At 47.8% G+C, this 17366-nt stretch overlaps 2 protein-coding genes and 1 long non-coding RNA gene across 7 annotated transcripts in view; 1 reads left to right on the forward strand and 2 right to left on the reverse strand.

Moving 5' to 3' along the window:
- Window positions 1–981, reverse strand: part of LOC132472868 (inactive ubiquitin carboxyl-terminal hydrolase 54-like) — a 17174-nt gene extending 16193 nt beyond the window's left edge. For 2 of the 5 annotated variants that reach the window (XM_060072676.1, XM_060072674.1), the window contains exon 1: window positions 409–980. The gene's annotated coding sequence lies outside the window, so the exon portion shown is untranslated. Of the gene's footprint in view, window positions 1–408 lie in introns of all 5 variants that reach the window. The other 3 variants (XM_060072678.1, XM_060072677.1, XM_060072679.1) reach the window with 3 other exon arrangements.
- Window positions 982–1840: 859 nt separating this feature from the next.
- Window positions 1841–17366, reverse strand: part of LOC132472867 (spectrin beta chain, non-erythrocytic 1-like) — a 40209-nt gene continuing 24683 nt past the window's right edge. The window contains exons 31-43 of the mRNA XM_060072673.1: window positions 17157–17361; window positions 16330–16704; window positions 15902–15988; window positions 13313–13470; window positions 12953–13091; window positions 12330–12414; window positions 9386–9582; window positions 8648–8745; window positions 7962–8013; window positions 3997–4181; window positions 3557–3730; window positions 3139–3181; window positions 1841–2932 (exon numbers count right to left, since the gene is read on the reverse strand). Of these exons, the coding sequence (XP_059928656.1) occupies window positions 2720–2932; window positions 3139–3181; window positions 3557–3730; window positions 3997–4181; window positions 7962–8013; window positions 8648–8745; window positions 9386–9582; window positions 12330–12414; window positions 12953–13091; window positions 13313–13470; window positions 15902–15988; window positions 16330–16704; window positions 17157–17361 (2011 nt within the window). The 3' untranslated portion in view covers window positions 1841–2719. The remainder of the gene's footprint in view (window positions 2933–3138; window positions 3182–3556; window positions 3731–3996; window positions 4182–7961; window positions 8014–8647; window positions 8746–9385; window positions 9583–12329; window positions 12415–12952; window positions 13092–13312; window positions 13471–15901; window positions 15989–16329; window positions 16705–17156; window positions 17362–17366) is intronic.
- LOC132472874 (uncharacterized) lies at window positions 6960–7795 on the forward strand. Its single transcript, XR_009529200.1, has 3 exons — window positions 6960–7100; window positions 7163–7367; window positions 7717–7795. It is a non-coding gene; the product is annotated as an uncharacterized LOC132472874 (long non-coding RNA).

Raw genomic sequence — 17366 nt, forward strand, 5'->3', positions numbered from 1 at the left:
TTCACCTCCTGCTCCTCCTCCCTGTCTCCTTACCTGCTCCCTTCTCTCCTTCTTTCCTTCCTGTCTCCTTACCTGCTCCCTTCTCTCCTACCTTTCTCCTTACCTGCTCCCTTCTCTCCTCCTTAGGTGGTCAGACAGGAGGCTGTCACCTCCTTCCCTGCTAATCAGCCCTTCACACTGAGAGCTGCCCAGTACAACCAGTCTGCTACTGGTTCTATTGGGAGCCGCACAGTAGAACTAGTCTGCTACTGGTTCTATTGGGAGCTTCCCAGTGCAACCAGTCTGCTACTGGTTCTACTGGGAGCCCCAACGTAGAACCAGTCTGTTACTAGTTATACTGGGAGCCGCCCATTACAACCAGTATGCTACTGGTTCTACATTATTTCCCAGTGGTAACCCCTCCTTTACCTGCTGAGTGTAACGACGCGTTTAGTTGTATTTCCATCGCCCGCCCAGCCGAGCAGAGGCGGAGTGGAACGAAACCATCATTGATGGACCACTGGTACCGGAACCGGGGAACGGGGCCGGGTGCGCGTCTCGAGCGAGGGGCCATGCGACGCCACGTCTGGAGCGCGGGTCCGTGCGACGCCGCGTCTCGACGCGGGTCCGTGCGGCGCCGTAAGGTTCCAGTGACCTTCGTCCTACACGCGGTGTCCTTACCGCATAATACCGGGTGCTCCGTGCGGTAGGACGGGGTCTGCTCCAGTACCGTAGCGGACCAGGAGTTCTACGGTACCGTAGCCGACCTGGGAAGCTCCGGTACCGGGGCTGTAAACAACGTCAAGCTTCCCACCGGATGGGTTCAGTTTCCGAGTGTTGTTCTTCAAAGTAAAGGCCGAAGAAATTACAAATAAAAAGATAACAGAACGTTTGCCCACCGGTAAAGAACCAGTGAAGAACCGGTGAGTTCCTAGGTCAGTCTGGTTCGTTGAGACTCAAACAGACTGGTGAAGGACCGGTGATATCGTGCCCTTCAATACATGGTCCCTTATGATAACGGGAATAAAGATGACCGGGATATCAATAAATCTCTTTTAAATATAAATATTTAATAGAATCGAACAAGTTGGCTGTGTGCATCAATATATCGACATTCGTTTTTAATTAATTACTTCAGCGTAACAGCTTATAACAATTATCAACATAATTCATTGTTAAATTGTAAGAATTTTTTTAATTAGTTAACGGAGATGAATCGGATTGGTTAATAATAGTGTGTTCCTGAATCCTCGGACACCAGCCTTCCGAGTTGGAAATCTCCCAGCTTTCTTGCGGCTTTTCTCGGAGGCACGCCCCCTTTTTGTATTAATCTCTCGGAATTCTGAGAGTAGACCGAGAGCATTGATGACGCTCTCAACAAAAATGGCTGCGCCCGTGCAGAGATGTACTTTCTTTGTATTTGTACCACGTTGGTCATTTTAATGTCGATTTTAAAAGTTCTTGCACACTTGATACATTGCTACTTTATTCTGGTCACCAATTTATGCATTGCACGGTCTTGCTGTGCGTGCAATACAATGTAAAGTTGTGTTGTTTGTTTTCGGGCTGGTTTCCTAAAGAGGCTAATGTAGCCAACAATAAACAACGACTAGTTCATCTGTTCCCCGACATTATATATCCATAAATAAATACTGGGAACTGCCCAGTATAACCACAGTCTTCTACTAGTTATACTGGGAGCCGCCCAGTCTACATATAACTTTTAATCCACAGTAAGGAGACACATGTCACTTTGTTATTTTTAAAAGCATTTAATGGCTTTTTGCACAAAAGTAACAGAGGGACCAGACTACATGTGACCCCTGACCCCCCCACCCCCCAGCCGTTACTGCAAAACAAGCGACCCCCCCCCCCCCCCCCCGCCCCAACGTGGCATTGATTGTGCAATGTAGACATATCGTGTTGCTATAGTTACAGTGACAGAGGAAAGCGCGCTATCTTTATCAAACAGAAGCACGTGAAGCCCATCTAAAGAAACATGAAACATATCAACTCTAAATACTTATTCTAGGAAAACAATCATTGAAATAACTAAGGGCAGAATTGTATGTTTCAAATAAAATAATCCAATATATACCGAGTCTTATGGATCCTACTGCCTCATCTTAGATTGTTAAACATTGAAGTGTATTTACGTCTTTAGAAAACCAGAATGAAGCCTCTTCAACCCGGAGTTCTTAGTAGTAGTGGTCGAGTTATTATATTATTATTTTTATATTATAGGAGCATGTTAGTTAGTTATTGTTTACACAGCCTCTACTGACAGTTTAAAGCACCACAGGTCAACACTCTACTGCCCCCTCTCCATCGCCCTACACCACCCCTCCCTGAGGACCAGATGACGTAGCTCTTCTTCATGACCACCATCACCAAAGCAACACAGACGATCAGCATCAAGAGGAATAGAATAATAAGAATCATAATCATAATATTGATCATACTACACAACAGGTAATTCATGAAGTATTGGAGGCTCCTCCATCGTCACATCCTTCAGTGTCTTCAACCAGGTCCTCATCTGGAAAACAGGAAGAAGGGACGCGTCGAAAGCCGAACAGGAAGTGATGCAGTTTGGAGCTTTGATGGATTCGCACTCTGCTTAGAGGAGGAGGAGGGGAGAGGAGGGGGAGGAGGAGGAGGGGAGAGGAGGGGGAGGAGGAGGAGAGGGAGGAGGAGGAGGAGGGGAGAGGAGGAGAGAATAGAGGGAGGAGGAGGAGCTCTACTTCTTCTTGCTGAACAGACTGAAGCGCTTCTCCTTGTCCTTTTCCCTCTTGCCCGGGCTGGACTCTGCTGCTATGGCGACCGAGGCCGGGAGCGTCTGAGCGCGTGCGGTGGCGGCGGGCGTGCTATGGCTGCTGGGGGTCACCTCAAGACCCCCGGGGGGCGGGGCGCATGCTGATGCCACCGCAGAGATCCACGAGGACATCTCCTCCTAACACACACACACACACACACACACACACACACACACACACACACACACACACACACACACACACACACACACACACACACACACACACACACACACACACACACACACACACACACAGCGTTACTTAGAGACCATCAACACACTAACACAACAGGATGTTAGCCCCTCCCACAGGAAGAGGCGGTCCTGAATGAGTTCCTTACTTCGTCTTTGGCCTGGAACAGATACTCGTTACCGTCCATCAATCTGGGGATGCAAAACAAACACTCCATTACTATGGCAACCTATCAATTTATCAACCAACCATATCGATCTGTCTGGATCGATCGATCTGTCTGGATCGATCGATCTATGATTCTAAATATCTATAGATAATATTTCAATAAAAATTTATGACCTCATTATCTATGATATAATATTATTCTTTAGATTAGTATAGGTCATATATATATATATATATATATGACCTCATTATCTTCCATTATCTTATATTAGGATATGATATTATTCTTTAGATAAGTCTATATACAGTATATATATATATACACCATGACCTCATTATCTTCCGTTATCTTATATTATGGTATTATTCCTGGGACGGAGTTGGGGTCGGGGACTGACTTGAGTTTGAAGACGTGTTTCTTCTTCTTGTAGTCCAGGGCCACGTCGCCGAGGGCCCCCTGCAGCCGCACCGGGACCTCGGCGTGGTACGGCAGCCCCTGCACCGCGCTGCGCTGGTCCTTATAGAAGCCCAGCTCTCCCTGGTTCAGTACGCAGTACACATGGTGCCAGGACCTGGTACATGGTACACACATCAATACACACCATGCACGCAGTACACACGGTGCCAGGACCTGCAGATACATGATACACACTACATATATATATACACACTTTGATGTGTGTGTGTGTGTGTGAGTGTGGTGTGTGTGTGTGTAGGGTGGGGGAGGATAGCTACAGTAATGGTGTGTGTGTGTGTGTGTGTGTGTGTGTGTGTGTGTGTGTGTGTGTGTGTGTGTGTGTGTGTGTGTGTGTGTGTGTGTGTGTGTGTGTGTGTGTACCTGCTAGAAGCCTTCTTATTAGGCCCCTCCCACTCATGCTTGCGGTGCAGATAACCCTCCAGCTGCGAGGGGGGCGGGGCCAGCTGCGTTTTGGCGGGAAGCGTAGCAGCCTGGCCCTTGCGACCGTCCCCGGGAGACCCTACAGGGCTTGGCTCAGAGCCCCCGTTCACCACCTCCCCGTCGCCCTGGAAACCAGAGACATGGGTTGGAGACACACACCAGTGCACACACCAGTACACAAACCAGTACCACTCACAAGTACACACACCAGTACACACACCAGTACCACACGGCTGTCAGCTAAAGGTTAGGAACAACCCTGTGAGCGTGATTAGGCCGTTGTAACGCAGGATCACCTGCAGGTGGCAGCAAACAGCAACACACGATGAGCTGCCATCAAACTGAGCTGTTACCAAACCTTAGTAGACACAGCAAACACATGCAGAAAGAGAGAGACAGGGAGAGAGAAAGACAGAGAGAGACCGAGAGAGAGAGACCGAGAGAGAGAGAGAGAGACAGAGACAGAGACAGAGACAGAGAGAGAGAGAGAGAGAGAGAGATAGATAGACAGAGACAGAGAGAGAGACAGAGAGAGAGAAAGAGAGAGACAGAAAGAGAGAAAGAGAGAGACAGAAAGACAGAGAGACAGAGACAGAGAGAGACAGAGACAGAGACAGAGAGAGGGAGACAGAGAGAGAGAGACCGAGAGAGAGAGAGAGAAAGAGAGAGACAGAAAGAGAGAAAGAGAGAGACAGAAAGACAGAGAGACAGAGACAGAGAGAGACAGAGACAGAGACAGAGACAGAGAGAGGGAGACAGAGAAAAAAAAGAGAGGATAGGGCCAAACCAACCGTATATAAACAATCCTCCAGAGAATTGTTTGCTATGATTATTATTAATATTATTAATAACTTGATTGTTCCACTGCACTCTGATTGGTCACTCATTACCCCATTACCAGGCGTGTCCATTGCTCTGCCAATCAGGACAGTCTTGCTGCTTGGCGGCCGACCAATCCTGGGAGCTTTTAGATCAGACCTACGCCTACTCCTACTCTGACTAACACATACTAATACTATTAATACCACATTCTAATACTATTATTAACACATACTAATACTATTTATACCATATACTAATACTATAACTAACACATACTAATACTATTACTTTCACATACTAATACTATTACTAACACATACTAATGTTATTACTGACACAAACTGATAGATAATACTACAACGTATTTTATACCACAAACCACCAGGTAGTGTATATATATAGTATTCATCCCATTGATAAATACTGTAGCAAGATGACATCATAATCATCATTTTAACCTTTCTACGATTTTAAGATAAAAACTGGTGAGAACTGGTTTATAAAACAACCTTAAACCTTAACACCCATAAACCTTAACCATTAACACCCTACCGTCACATGAAAACATAGAGCATCATACGAAGATAAGATATATAGATCAGGTAGATCAGATAAATTGATCATGGAGAAGCTAGACGGTGGAACACAGGATGACATGAAGTGACATGAAATAATAAAGATAATACTTACTTCATGCTTAATACTACTACAATGTAAAACACATACACGAAACAACCTACACACAGCCAGAACAGTCACACAACACGGCCAAAACAGACACACACCTCAACCAGAACAAAGACACAACACAGCCAGAACAGTCACACAACACAGACAGAACCAACAGACACACATCACAGCCAGAACAGACACACACCTCAACCAGAACAAAGACACAACACAGCCAGAGAAGTCACACACCATAGCCAGAACAGACACACAACACAGCTAGAACAAACAGACACACAAAACAGCCAGAACAGTCACACAACACAGCAAGAACAAACACACAACACGGCCAGAACAGTCACACAACACAGCCAGAACCAACAGATACACATCACAGCCAGAACAGACACACAACACAGCCAGAACCAACAGACACACAACACAGCCAGAACCAACCGACACACATCACAGCCAGAACAGACACACAAGTTGACACAACACAGCCAGAGCAAATAGACACACAACACAGCCAGAACAAAAAGACACACAACACAGCCAGAACAGACACACAACACAGCCAGAACAGACAGACACACAACACAACCAGAACTAACAGACACACAACAAACAGCCAGTAAAAGAAGCATGTAATAATATAACTAATGATGATTTATTGACGGGCATGTGTTCAGGGCAACACGGTAACACCATCAAACAGAAAGACCACATGTTACATGACCCACGTCACGAGATGCTGACATGATGCTACACATGATGTCACGTTATGATGACACGCTAAACTAAACATGAGAACGTCTACTCAGGAAGGAGTGTGGACACATACACACACACACACACACACACACACTCACACACACACACAGAAACACACACACGTGGATGGAATGGGGGTGAAATGGGTTCATGTTTCATGTATATTCAGTACCAGTCAAACACTGAATATATTTGTGGCGGTAGGTATTAAATATAGGATGTTTGTCCCTAGATAAACTCTTTGGACATAATCTGTAAATGAAACATAGTAGATGGAATAGTGACGCTGGTCGTTGGAACTCTACTGATGGATCATTTATTGTAAGACTCGAACTGACTCATTTTAAAGTGCTGATAGAGTTTGTGTGTGAGCCTGTGTGTGTGAGTTGAGAGCTACATGGTGAGTTCATAAAGGATCATATGTAGGATCAGACACATGATGAGGGAGAGGAGGCTGGGCTGGGAGAGGAGAGGAGGAGAGGAGGAGAGAAGGAGAGGAGAGGAGGAGAGGAGGAGAGGAGGAGAGGAGGGGTAAATAATTGGAGGTGTGTTTGTATTTCAGTGCATTTCTTAAAGTCCCATTCAGTGTGGTGCGCACAAACACACACACACACACACACACAACACACACACACACACACACACTCCTGCTAGAAGGTCGAAGGAAATCAAAAGTGAAATAATATTATTATGTTATATTGAGGTGTGTGTCAGGGTGTGTTTGTATTAAGGTACATTTATTGAGGTGAGGGTGTGTGTATTATGGTGTGTGTATTATGGTGTGTGTATTAAGGTGTGTGTGTGTATTAAGTTGTGTGTATTAAGGTGTTTATGTATTAAGGTCAGGGTGTGTGTAATAAGGTGTATTTATTAAGGTGAGGGTGTGTGTATAAAAGTGTGTATTAAGGTGTGTGTGTGTGTGTGTGTGTGTGTGTGTGTGTGTGTGTGTCTGTGTGTGTGTGTGTGTGTGTCTGTGTGTGTGTGTGTGTGTGTGTGTGTGTGTGTGTGTATTAAGGGTTATGTGTTTTTGGTGTATGTATTAAGGTGTGTGTGTGACGTGTGTGTGTGTATAAGGTGTGTGTGTGTTAAGGTGTGTGTGTATTAGGTGTGTGTGTGTGTGTGTGTGTTTGTATTAAGGTCAGGGTGTGTGTATTAAGGTTTGTATTAAGGTATGTGTGAATTAAGGTGTGTATTACGGTGTGTATTAAGGTGTGTGTGTATAAGGTCATTGTGAATTAGGGTGCGTGTTAAGGTGTGTGTATTAAGGTGTGTGTGTGTGTGTGTGTGTGTGTGTGTGTGTGTGTGTGTGTGTGTGTGTGTGTGTGTGTGTATTAAGGTGTTTGTGTTAAGGTGTGTGTGTATTAAGGTGTGTGTGTATAAAGTGTATGTATTAAGGTGTGTGTGTATAAGGTGTGTGTATTAAGGTGTGTGTGTGTATTAGGTGTGTGTATTAAGGTGTGTGTGTGTGTGTATTAGGTGTGTGTATTAAGGTGTGTCTGTTAGGTGTGTGTATTAAGGTGTGTTTAAGGTGTGTGTATTAGGTGTATGTATTAAGGTGTATGTTAAGTTAAGGGGGCAGGGCTCTTCCCTCTCTGCAGGGTGCTGCTGTACTGCTGGTATGCAGGAGATCTGTAACTAACCCTGGGAGAGTCCTGCTCACTGGGGAAACCATTCTCTTCTACCTCGATCTCCCTAGAGAGAGAGAGAGAGAGAGGGAGAGAGAGAGAGAGAGAGGGAGAGAGAGGGAGAGAGAGAGAGGGAGAGACAGATTGTTAGATAATATAAACCTTAGCATGCCTCTGAGCACACACACTAACACACCCACTTAACGGACTAACATACTATAACACACATACTATAACAGGGGTTTTCAAAGTGTGAGAGAGTGAGCCCCCCCTCAGAGAAAAAAATTCAGCTGAGCCCCCCCCCCCAATTTTTTTTTTTCTAAAGACCTGTGTTTTGAAAGCTATCCTAATTATTTTACACATTTTAAACATCTCTGATCATAATTTTAAAACATTTGAAACATATTTTTTAAACATTTTAAACATATTTCTGAAACATTAAAACATCTTTGTGCGTTTTTAAACACATTTCTTAACACAATTTATGAACTTTATCTAAGCATGTTTTAGCTTAACCTTTTTTAAATACATTTGAACATCTTAATCTGTGTAAACTGCCAGTTTACACAGATTCATTCAGGGTCCCCGACTCTATAGTAACTATAACATACACACACACACACACACACACACACAATTGTTAAATAGCACACACACTATAATACACTAACACACTATAACACATGCACACTGAAACACACTTTTGCTGTGTCTCTGCCTCCTCTGTGGGCGGAGCCTCAGCAGCTTGTCTCCGCCTCTCTTCTTCCTCTTGGCTTCTTCTCACTTCCAGTAACTCCATCTACACACACACACACACACACACACACACACACACACACACACACACACACACACACACACACACACACACACACACACACACACACACACACACACACACACACACACACACACACACACATTATGAGACCCTCCTCCTCTTCCCCCTCCCCCTCTATCAGGTGTTCCTCCCCCCCTCCCCCTCTATCAGGTGTTCCCCCCCCCTCCCCCTCTATCATGTGTTCCTCCTCTTCCTCCCCCCTCCCCCTCTATCAGGTGTTTCTCCTCCCCCCCTCCCCCTCTATCAGGTGTTCCTCCTCTTCCTCCCCCCTCCCCCTCTATCAGGTGTTTCTCCTCCCCCCCTCCCCCTCTATCAGGTGTTCCTCCTCTTCCTCCCCCCTCCCCCTCTATCAGGTGTTTCTCCTCCCCCCCCTCCCCCTCTATCAGGTGTTCCTCCTCTTCCTCCCCCCTCCCCCTCTATCAGGTGTTCCGCCTCTTCCTCCTCCCCCTCTATCAGGTGTTTCTCCTCCCCCCTCCCCCTCTATCAGGTGTTCCGCCTCTTCCTCCTCCCTCCCCCTCTATCAGGTGCTCCTCCTCTTCCTCCTCCTCCCTCCCCTTCTATCAGGTGCTCCTCCTCTTCCTCCTCCTGCTCCTCCTACCGTGGTCAGCCTCTCCAGGGCGCAGAAGCGCTCCTCCCAGGTGGCGGCGGACTTCTCGAAGGCCTCGTGCCTCTTGATGAGCTTCTCCACCTCGTCCACGCTCTGGCCCACCTCCCGGCCCGACAGGTAGGGCTCCTGGCCCAGCAGCCAGGCCTCCGCCACGCCCGCGTCCCGCGAGAACTGGTGCACCTCCAGAACTGAGCACAGGAACCAGCTGGTCACTCTCTAACCCTAACCCCTGGTCACTCTCTAACCCTAACCCTAAGCCCTGCAGTGTTGGGATAGTTCACTTTCTACGTGAACTAGTTCAAAGTTCAGTTCACAAATTTTAAAATGAACTAGTTCAGTTCAACGTTCATAATTCAAAGATTTGAACTAAGTTCAGAGTTCCAAAAAATTAACTAGTTCATAGTTCTTTTTTTCAATATGTTGCTGTGTGAGCTATTATTTTTTTTCCGGTATTTTGAACATCGAGCCCACTTCGTGATTTGTCTAGGATGATATAGAGTGGTTGAATCAAGCATCGTAGCGAAAATGTATTGTACATTTAGCGCATTTTGTAAATCCCATTGATTTCTGTTGGAAGACTCATTGCTTCGTTGGCCGGAAGCGGAAAGGGAACTAGTTTGGTTGTAGTTCAAATTTGGTTGTAGTCTTTTCGCTCGGTTCTAGCCCTACTGTTGAGTCGGAGAACCGAGCGAAAAGACTACAACCAAACGTAAACAGCCCCCATTTACGTTTCCGGCCAACAAGCAATGATTCTAGGAGGTATTCTAGTCCGCTGAGCTATGAGCCAGCGGGAGATAACGTTATGGATTGTACATATTTATAATTCGAAATTCGTCTCAGCCTTTATACCACAGACACTCTAGGGTCCATAGCATATAACCGTGTTGTCTGATTACAGTTTGATTCATTTTTCACTATTTAACAGATCTCGTTCTGAAGAATAATCACCGCGCCATTCGTTTCAATGGGAATCGGGACGGTCTATACTTTCAACATAAAGTGTATTTATATTTTTTAATTCGTCCCAGCCTTTACACCACAGACACTATAGGGTCTATAGCATATAACCGCATTTTCTGATTGCAGTTTAATGTAACAGTAAGCTGACAACGCCGCAACTGCAAATGAAACACACGGAGATAACCATGGCAACCGGTCAAACAAATCATTCTGCGCGCGCATCCGCCGTTTTGATAAACAAATAACCCCCCAATTGAACGAAGTTAAAGGCACCCAGTGCATCTTTATGTAAACATTCAATGAAAAATAAACATTCAATTTCTAGTCTTTTTTACACAAAGTAAGTTTCAATAACTCCATACCATTACATATCGACATTCAAGGAGCAAAGATGAGACGTCGTTGTGTGGTGAGAACTGATAGAAAATCGTAAACAACAACAATCGCCGGTGGGGAGAAGCCATTTTTCCATTGACTGGAAGCCTGCTTTATTTATTGTAGGTTACAAAAAATAAAGAAAATGGCGGCATTGTTGTTGTTATCGATTTTGTATCAGTTCTCACCACACAACGACGTCTCATCTTTGCTGCTTAAATGTCGGTATGTAATGGTATGGAGTTATTGAAACTTACTACGTGTAAAAAAGACTAGAAATTGAATGTTTATTTTTAAGCCTCGAAAGTTGCACTGGGTGCCTTTAAACCGAGTGCGCGTGCCGTTCACAGACACCAGAATGAACGAGTTCACAGTAATGTTCATCAGGCAGTAATACAGTACGTTCAGTTCACGTTCGCCGAAAATATGAACGAGTTCATGAACTATCGTTCAATGAACGCGTTCAGGCACAACACTGAAGCCCTGGTCACTCTCTAACCCTAAGCCCTGGTCACTCTCTAACCCTAAGCCCTGGTCACTCTCTAACCCTAAGCCCTGGTCACTCTCTAACCCTAACCCCTGGTCACTCTCTAACCCTAACCCTAACTCCTGGTCACTCTCTAACCCTAACTCCTGGTCACTCTCTAACCCCAGATCAATCTCAAACCCCAGGTCCATCTCCAACCCCTGGTCACTCTCCAACCCCTGGTCACTCTCCAACCCCTGGTCACTCTCTAACCCTAACCCTAACCCCTGGTCACTCTCTAACCCTAACCCTAAGCCCTGGTCACTCTCTAACCCTAACCCTAAGCCCTGGTCACTCTCTAACCCTAACCCCTGGTCACTCTCTAACCCTAACCCTAACCCCTGGTCACTCTCTAACCCTAACCCCTGGTCACTCTCTAACCCTAACCCTAACCCCTGGTCACTCTCTAACCCTAACCCTAAGCCCTGGTCACTCTCTAACCCTAACCCTAAGCCCTGGTCACTCTCTAACCCTAACTCCTGGTCACTCTCTAACCCTAACCCCTGGTCACTCTCTAACCCTAACCCTAACCCCTGGTCACTCTCTAACCCTAACTCCTGGTCACTCTCTAACCCCAGATCAATCTCAAACCCCAGATCAATCTCAAACCCCAGGTCCCTCTCCAACCCCTGGTCACTCTCCAACCCCTGGTCACTCTCCAACCCCTGGTCACTCTCCAACCCCTGGTCACTCTCTCACCCCTGGTCACTCTCCAACCCCTGGTCACTCTCCAACCCCTGGTCACTCTCCAACCCCTGGTCACTCTCCAACCCCTGGTCACTCTCTCACCCCTGGTCACGGTCCAACCCCTGGTCACTCTCAAACTCCTGGTCACTCTCTAACCCCTGGTCACTCTCTAACCCCTGGTCACTCTCTAACCCCTGGTCACTCTCTAACCCCTGGTCACTCCCTAACCCCTGATCACAATCCAACCCCTGGTCACTCTCGAACTCCTGGTCACTCTCTAACCCCTGGTCACTCTCTAACCCCTGGTCACTCCCTAACCCCTGATCACAGTCCAACCCCTGGTCACTCTCCAACCCCTGGTCACTCTCCAACCCAAGAGCTTCTTACCCAATCTTAGCCACTCCCACCGGTCCTCCCACTTGTCAATCATGTCCTTCCTCTTGTCCGTCAACTGTAACAGCTTCTCTTTGATCTGAGGAGGAAAACAGAGGGGATGGGGGCAGAGTTAGAGGAGCTCTAGGAGTGAGGAGGCCCTGGTGTCCTCTAGAGGAGCTCTAGAGTGAGGAGGCCCTGCCGTCCTCTAGAGGAGCTCTGAGGAGGTGCTCTGAGGAGGTGTTCTGAGGAGGTGCTCTGAGGAGGTGTTCTGAGGAGGTGCTCTGAGGAGGTGTTCTGAGGAGGTGCTCTGAGGAGGTGCTCTGAGGAGGTGTTCTGAGGAGGTGCTCTGAGGAGGTGTTCTGAGGAGGTGCTCTGAGGAGGTGTTCTGAGGAGGTGTTCTGAGGAGGTGTTCTGAGGAGGTGTTCTGAGGAGGTGCTCTGAGGAGGTGCTCTGAGGAGGTGTTCTGAGGAGGTGCTCTGAGGAGGTGTTCTGAGGAGCGGCTCTGAGGAGGTGCTCTGAGGAGGTGTTCTGAGGAGGTGTTCTGAGGAGGTGCTCTGAGGAGTTGCTCTGAGGAGGTGCTCTGAGGAGGTGCTCTGAGGAGGTGTTCCGTGGCGGTGTGCGGTGGCGCCCCCTACCTCCTCGGAGGCGTAGTGCTTGCGGGCCAGCAGGGTCTTCCCCAGCTCGATGCAGGAGGTGAAGCTGTCGTTACGCGCGTCAATCTCTGCCTTGATGCCCTGGTGGTTGTTCATCAGCAGCTCCACCGAGGAGACATCCCTGCACACGCACGCACGCACACACACACACACACACACACACAATCAGACTCAGAGACACTAACATTATAATCCAATCTCTAAATGTGTGTTTCTTTGTATATTTGAGTGTGTGTGTGTGTGTGTGTGTGTGTGTGTGTGTGTGTGTGTGTGTGTGTGTGTGTGTGTGTGTGTGTGTGTGTGTGTGTGTGTGTGTGTGTGTGTGTGTGCGTGTGTGTGTACCTGGGGTTCTCCTGGTTCAGGATCAGCCTGATGACGTCCTCCATCCACAGCAGCAGGTCTCTCACCAGGCTGAAGAAGCGGAACTTATCCCCGGTGTCCGCCAGCCGCACCCTGCGGCCCTCAGCCGCCTCCAGCAGGTTCTGCCACGCCTCCAGAACCTGAACACACCAGACGGCAACCCTCAGAACCCTCTAGAACCACAACATACTAGGGCCATTCAGAACCATCTAGAACCACAACATACCAGGGCCCTTCAGAACCCTCTAGAACCACAACATACCAGGGCCCTTTGGAACCCTCTAGAACCACAGCATACCAGGGCCCTTCAGAACCCTCTAGAACCACAGCATACCAGGGCCCTTTGGAACCCTCTAGAACCACAGCATACCAGGGCCCTTCAGAACCCTCTAGAACCACAGCATACCAGGGCCCTTCAGAACCCTCTAGAACCACAGCATACCAGGGCCCTTTGGAACCCTCTAGAACCACAGCATACCAGGGCCCTTCAGAACCCTCTAGAACCACAGCATACCAGGGCCCTTCAGAACCCTCTAGAACCACAGCATACCAGGGCCCTTTGGAACCATCCAGAGCCTGAACCGACCAGAGCCCTTCAGAACCCTCTAGAACCACGACACACCAAAGCCATTCGGAACCCTCTAAAAGCTAAACAGAACTCTTCAAACTCCTCTCGAACCGGAAAACACAAGAACATGACCCTCTAGAACCTTCTGGAACCCAGGGTGGCTGCCATTAGCTAGCCATGAGCTAGCCATTTGAAAGAAAATTAGCTAGCCATGAGCTAGCCTCTAACAAAACATGAGCCTGTTAGTAACGAAACATTAGCTAGTCAATAGCAAAACATAAGCTAGCCATCAGCTAGCCAGTAGCAAAACATTAGCTAGCCACTCTAGCCTCTAGCCAAACATTAGCTGACCATGAGCCTGTCACTAGCAAAACATTAGCTAGACAATAGCCAAATATTAGATGACCATGATATAGCTGTCCAGACAGTAAACCCTCCCCTACCTGCTATACTCATGGTCCTTCTTTACCGACTGCTTTTACACCAAGTCAGACGGCGGCGTCAACCATGCAACATTCAAGGCAACTTTCTCAAGGGAACCTCTGCAGCAGAGGTGTCCTTGATAGTAACAGAACCATAGGAGCGGGAGCAGTAGTTTTTGCGGAGGTGTTTACTAGCACCCAGTTAGCCAGCTCGCGAGCATCTGGCTAGCAGCAAAAACAATGTGGGAGATTTGGAACGATTCGAGCAGCCCAGCAAAGAAATGAAAGAGGGATCTTAACTACCAGCTGTTTTAGTGGACCGGCGCTGACCTGGGACACTAAACACATCTGTTTGCTGATTTTTAGGGACTTTGAGGATTCATTGGGGAAATGAGTTGTGTGTGTTTGGAATTTTTCTGTATTTCAGTAACAAATTGCTACTGCAATACTGAAAGGTAGAAACTACACAAACATAATACTAAAATGCTATTCGCAACATTTTAGTCATAATACTGAAAATCACAAAATAAGATATAGACCGTAAATATATAATATAAAGTCCTCCAAATTAAAATGATTGCAAAGCCAATGGGTTTGGGATACATGAGAGATAAAGTCTCACCTCTCGCTCTCGCCTCTGGGGGGCGTGGTGGTCAAAACACAACGACAGCACTTTAACACATCATCAGGGAGCCTCTTCTAACAGCACCTTCAGCTTTAGCCGTCCATTGGTTTTAACAGACCAGGGCTCTGTTTATACTCAGAACCTGGGGACCCATCTTGTGATGGGGAACAGGACAGCAGTCGTCCACTAAAAGTTCTGCTGGACACGCTCGCCGAAACGCCTAGTTTAGAGATAACACCTGAACTAAAAGCTCTCATGGTTTGGATTTGGGGAGATAATGATTTGCTCCGACCCCACTGGTGTCAGACCTCATTTTGATTGGTTCTCAGGTTCCAACCATCAGCTTCCAATCAACAGCACAGAAAGACCGGTGCAGGGGGAGGGGGAGGAGGGGGGGTGGGGCAGAAGGAGACTAGGATTGGTTGGAGAGAAGTGGGTTATCCTATCGGTGTCCCACCTCTGAGGGCTTGATCTAATGACCCCTGGGACAGCACGTATGACGTCACCTGTGTGATGTCATCAGAATGTCTTCAGGTCCATCCACTAAACACGCTGGAGTGGTTAGTTTAGGGAGGTAGTTCGTTTAGTAAATGAGGGGTTGTGAGTTTAATGAGGTAGTTTGTTTATTAAGTGAGGGGTTGTGAGTATAATGAGGTAGTTAGTTTAGTAAGTGGGGGGTAGTTAGTTCAATAAGGTTGAAGTGATTAGTTTAATGATGTGGTTTATTTTAGTATGTGAGGAGTAGTTATTTTAATAGGTAGTTGGTAGAGGTAGTTGGGAGTAGTTGAATGAGGTAGTTGGAGGTAGTTGGTGGAGTTGGTTAGAGGTAGTTGAATGAGGTAGTTAGAGGTAGTTAGTGGAGGTAGTTGGATGTAGAATGAGGAAGTTGGGGGAGGCAGTTGGTGGAGGTTGTTGGAGTTAGTTGGTGGAGGTGGTTAGCTAAGAGGAAGACTGACCTCTCCTTCTCTCTTCTGGATGTCGTCGGCCTTGTCCCCAGCATAGGCCGACTGCAGCCTCACGGCGTCTTCCTGCAGCAGCCTCACCTGGAAGCAGTGTCAAAGTAAAAGCCTCAGTAAAAGCACCGATCTTCAATCCAGGATTCCTCAAAGTAAAAGTTATACTCTGAACCGGTGCAGATAAAGAGTTCACTCTGCCTTGGGGAAGGTACTGTGTGTATATAATGTATACATAGTGTATATAATGTATATATAATGAATAATGTATCTGATGTATATAGTGTGTATATAATGTATATGTACATAAAGTATACAGTTTATATATAACCTGGGTTCCCAGGGTCTGGATGTGGTGCTGGAAGGTGCAGTACATATATAATGTATATAGTGTATATTTAATGTATATAGTGTATACAGTGTGTGTGTACCTGCGTCCCCAGGGCCTGGATGTCGTGCTGGAAGGTGCAGTGCTTCCTCTGCAGAGTCTCCACGGTGTTCTGGTCGCGGCCCAGCTCCTCGGGCAGCTTCTTGTGCTTGTCCAGGATGCGGCCCAGGATCTCCTTAGCGTCGTGGTAGAACTTGTGCAGCTCGAAGGAGGCGGCGAGGATCTGCGTGCGCGTGTCGATGAGCTCCAGCAGGTCGGCCCAGGCCTCGTTCAGCCCGTCCTTCCACTCCGCCACCGTGGCCGCGTCGCCGTGCCCGCCGTTGATCAGCTGGTCCGCCTGCCGGTTCACCGCGTCCACGCGCTCCTGGCCGATCGTCCCCGTGTCGCGGGCAAACTCCCGGAAACGCTCCTGCAGCATCTGGAGGTCAGAGTTCAGAGGTCAGAGGCCAGGCTGGAGTCACCCTGCTGCTAGAGAACAGGGGATCCTCATGGACGGCAGAGGATGCTTTGCTACTTACTAGTGCTAGCATCAGTAGCAAGATGAGGTGCGAACTACAGTGAACTGCTGTGCTACATTCTAGGCTAAATGCTAGTGCTAGGTAGACCTACATGACCTGTAGGCTGCATGAGAGGCTACATGCTATTATAGGGTACATACAGTGACATGCTAGGCTACGGGCTACGCTAGCTGTACCGCCGGTGACGTGCTAGGCTACGGGCTAGGCTAGCTGGACCTGAGGTGACGTGCTTGGCTACGTGCTAGGCTACAGGCTAGGCTAACTGTACGTACGGTGACGTGCTAGGCAACGGGCTATGCTAGCTTGACCTAAGGTGACGTGCTAGGCTACAGGCTAGGCTAGCTGGACGTACGGTGACGTGCTCGTAGTCCTGGCCCAGCTCGTGGGAGCCGGCCACCACCTCCCTCTCGGCCACCCACTGCTCCAGGTCGTCCACCTCACGGTTCAGCTGGAAGAGGCGGAAGCGCTCGTCCAGCTTCCCGCGGCGCTCCTCAGACAGGTCCTTCAGGCCGGCGTACAGCTTGTCCACCTGGGCCTGCCGCATGCCCATGCGCTCGCTGCA

Source organism: Gadus macrocephalus, chromosome 15 (assembly GCF_031168955.1).
Source record: "Gadus macrocephalus chromosome 15, ASM3116895v1".
NCBI lineage: Eukaryota > Metazoa > Chordata > Actinopteri > Gadiformes > Gadidae > Gadus > Gadus macrocephalus.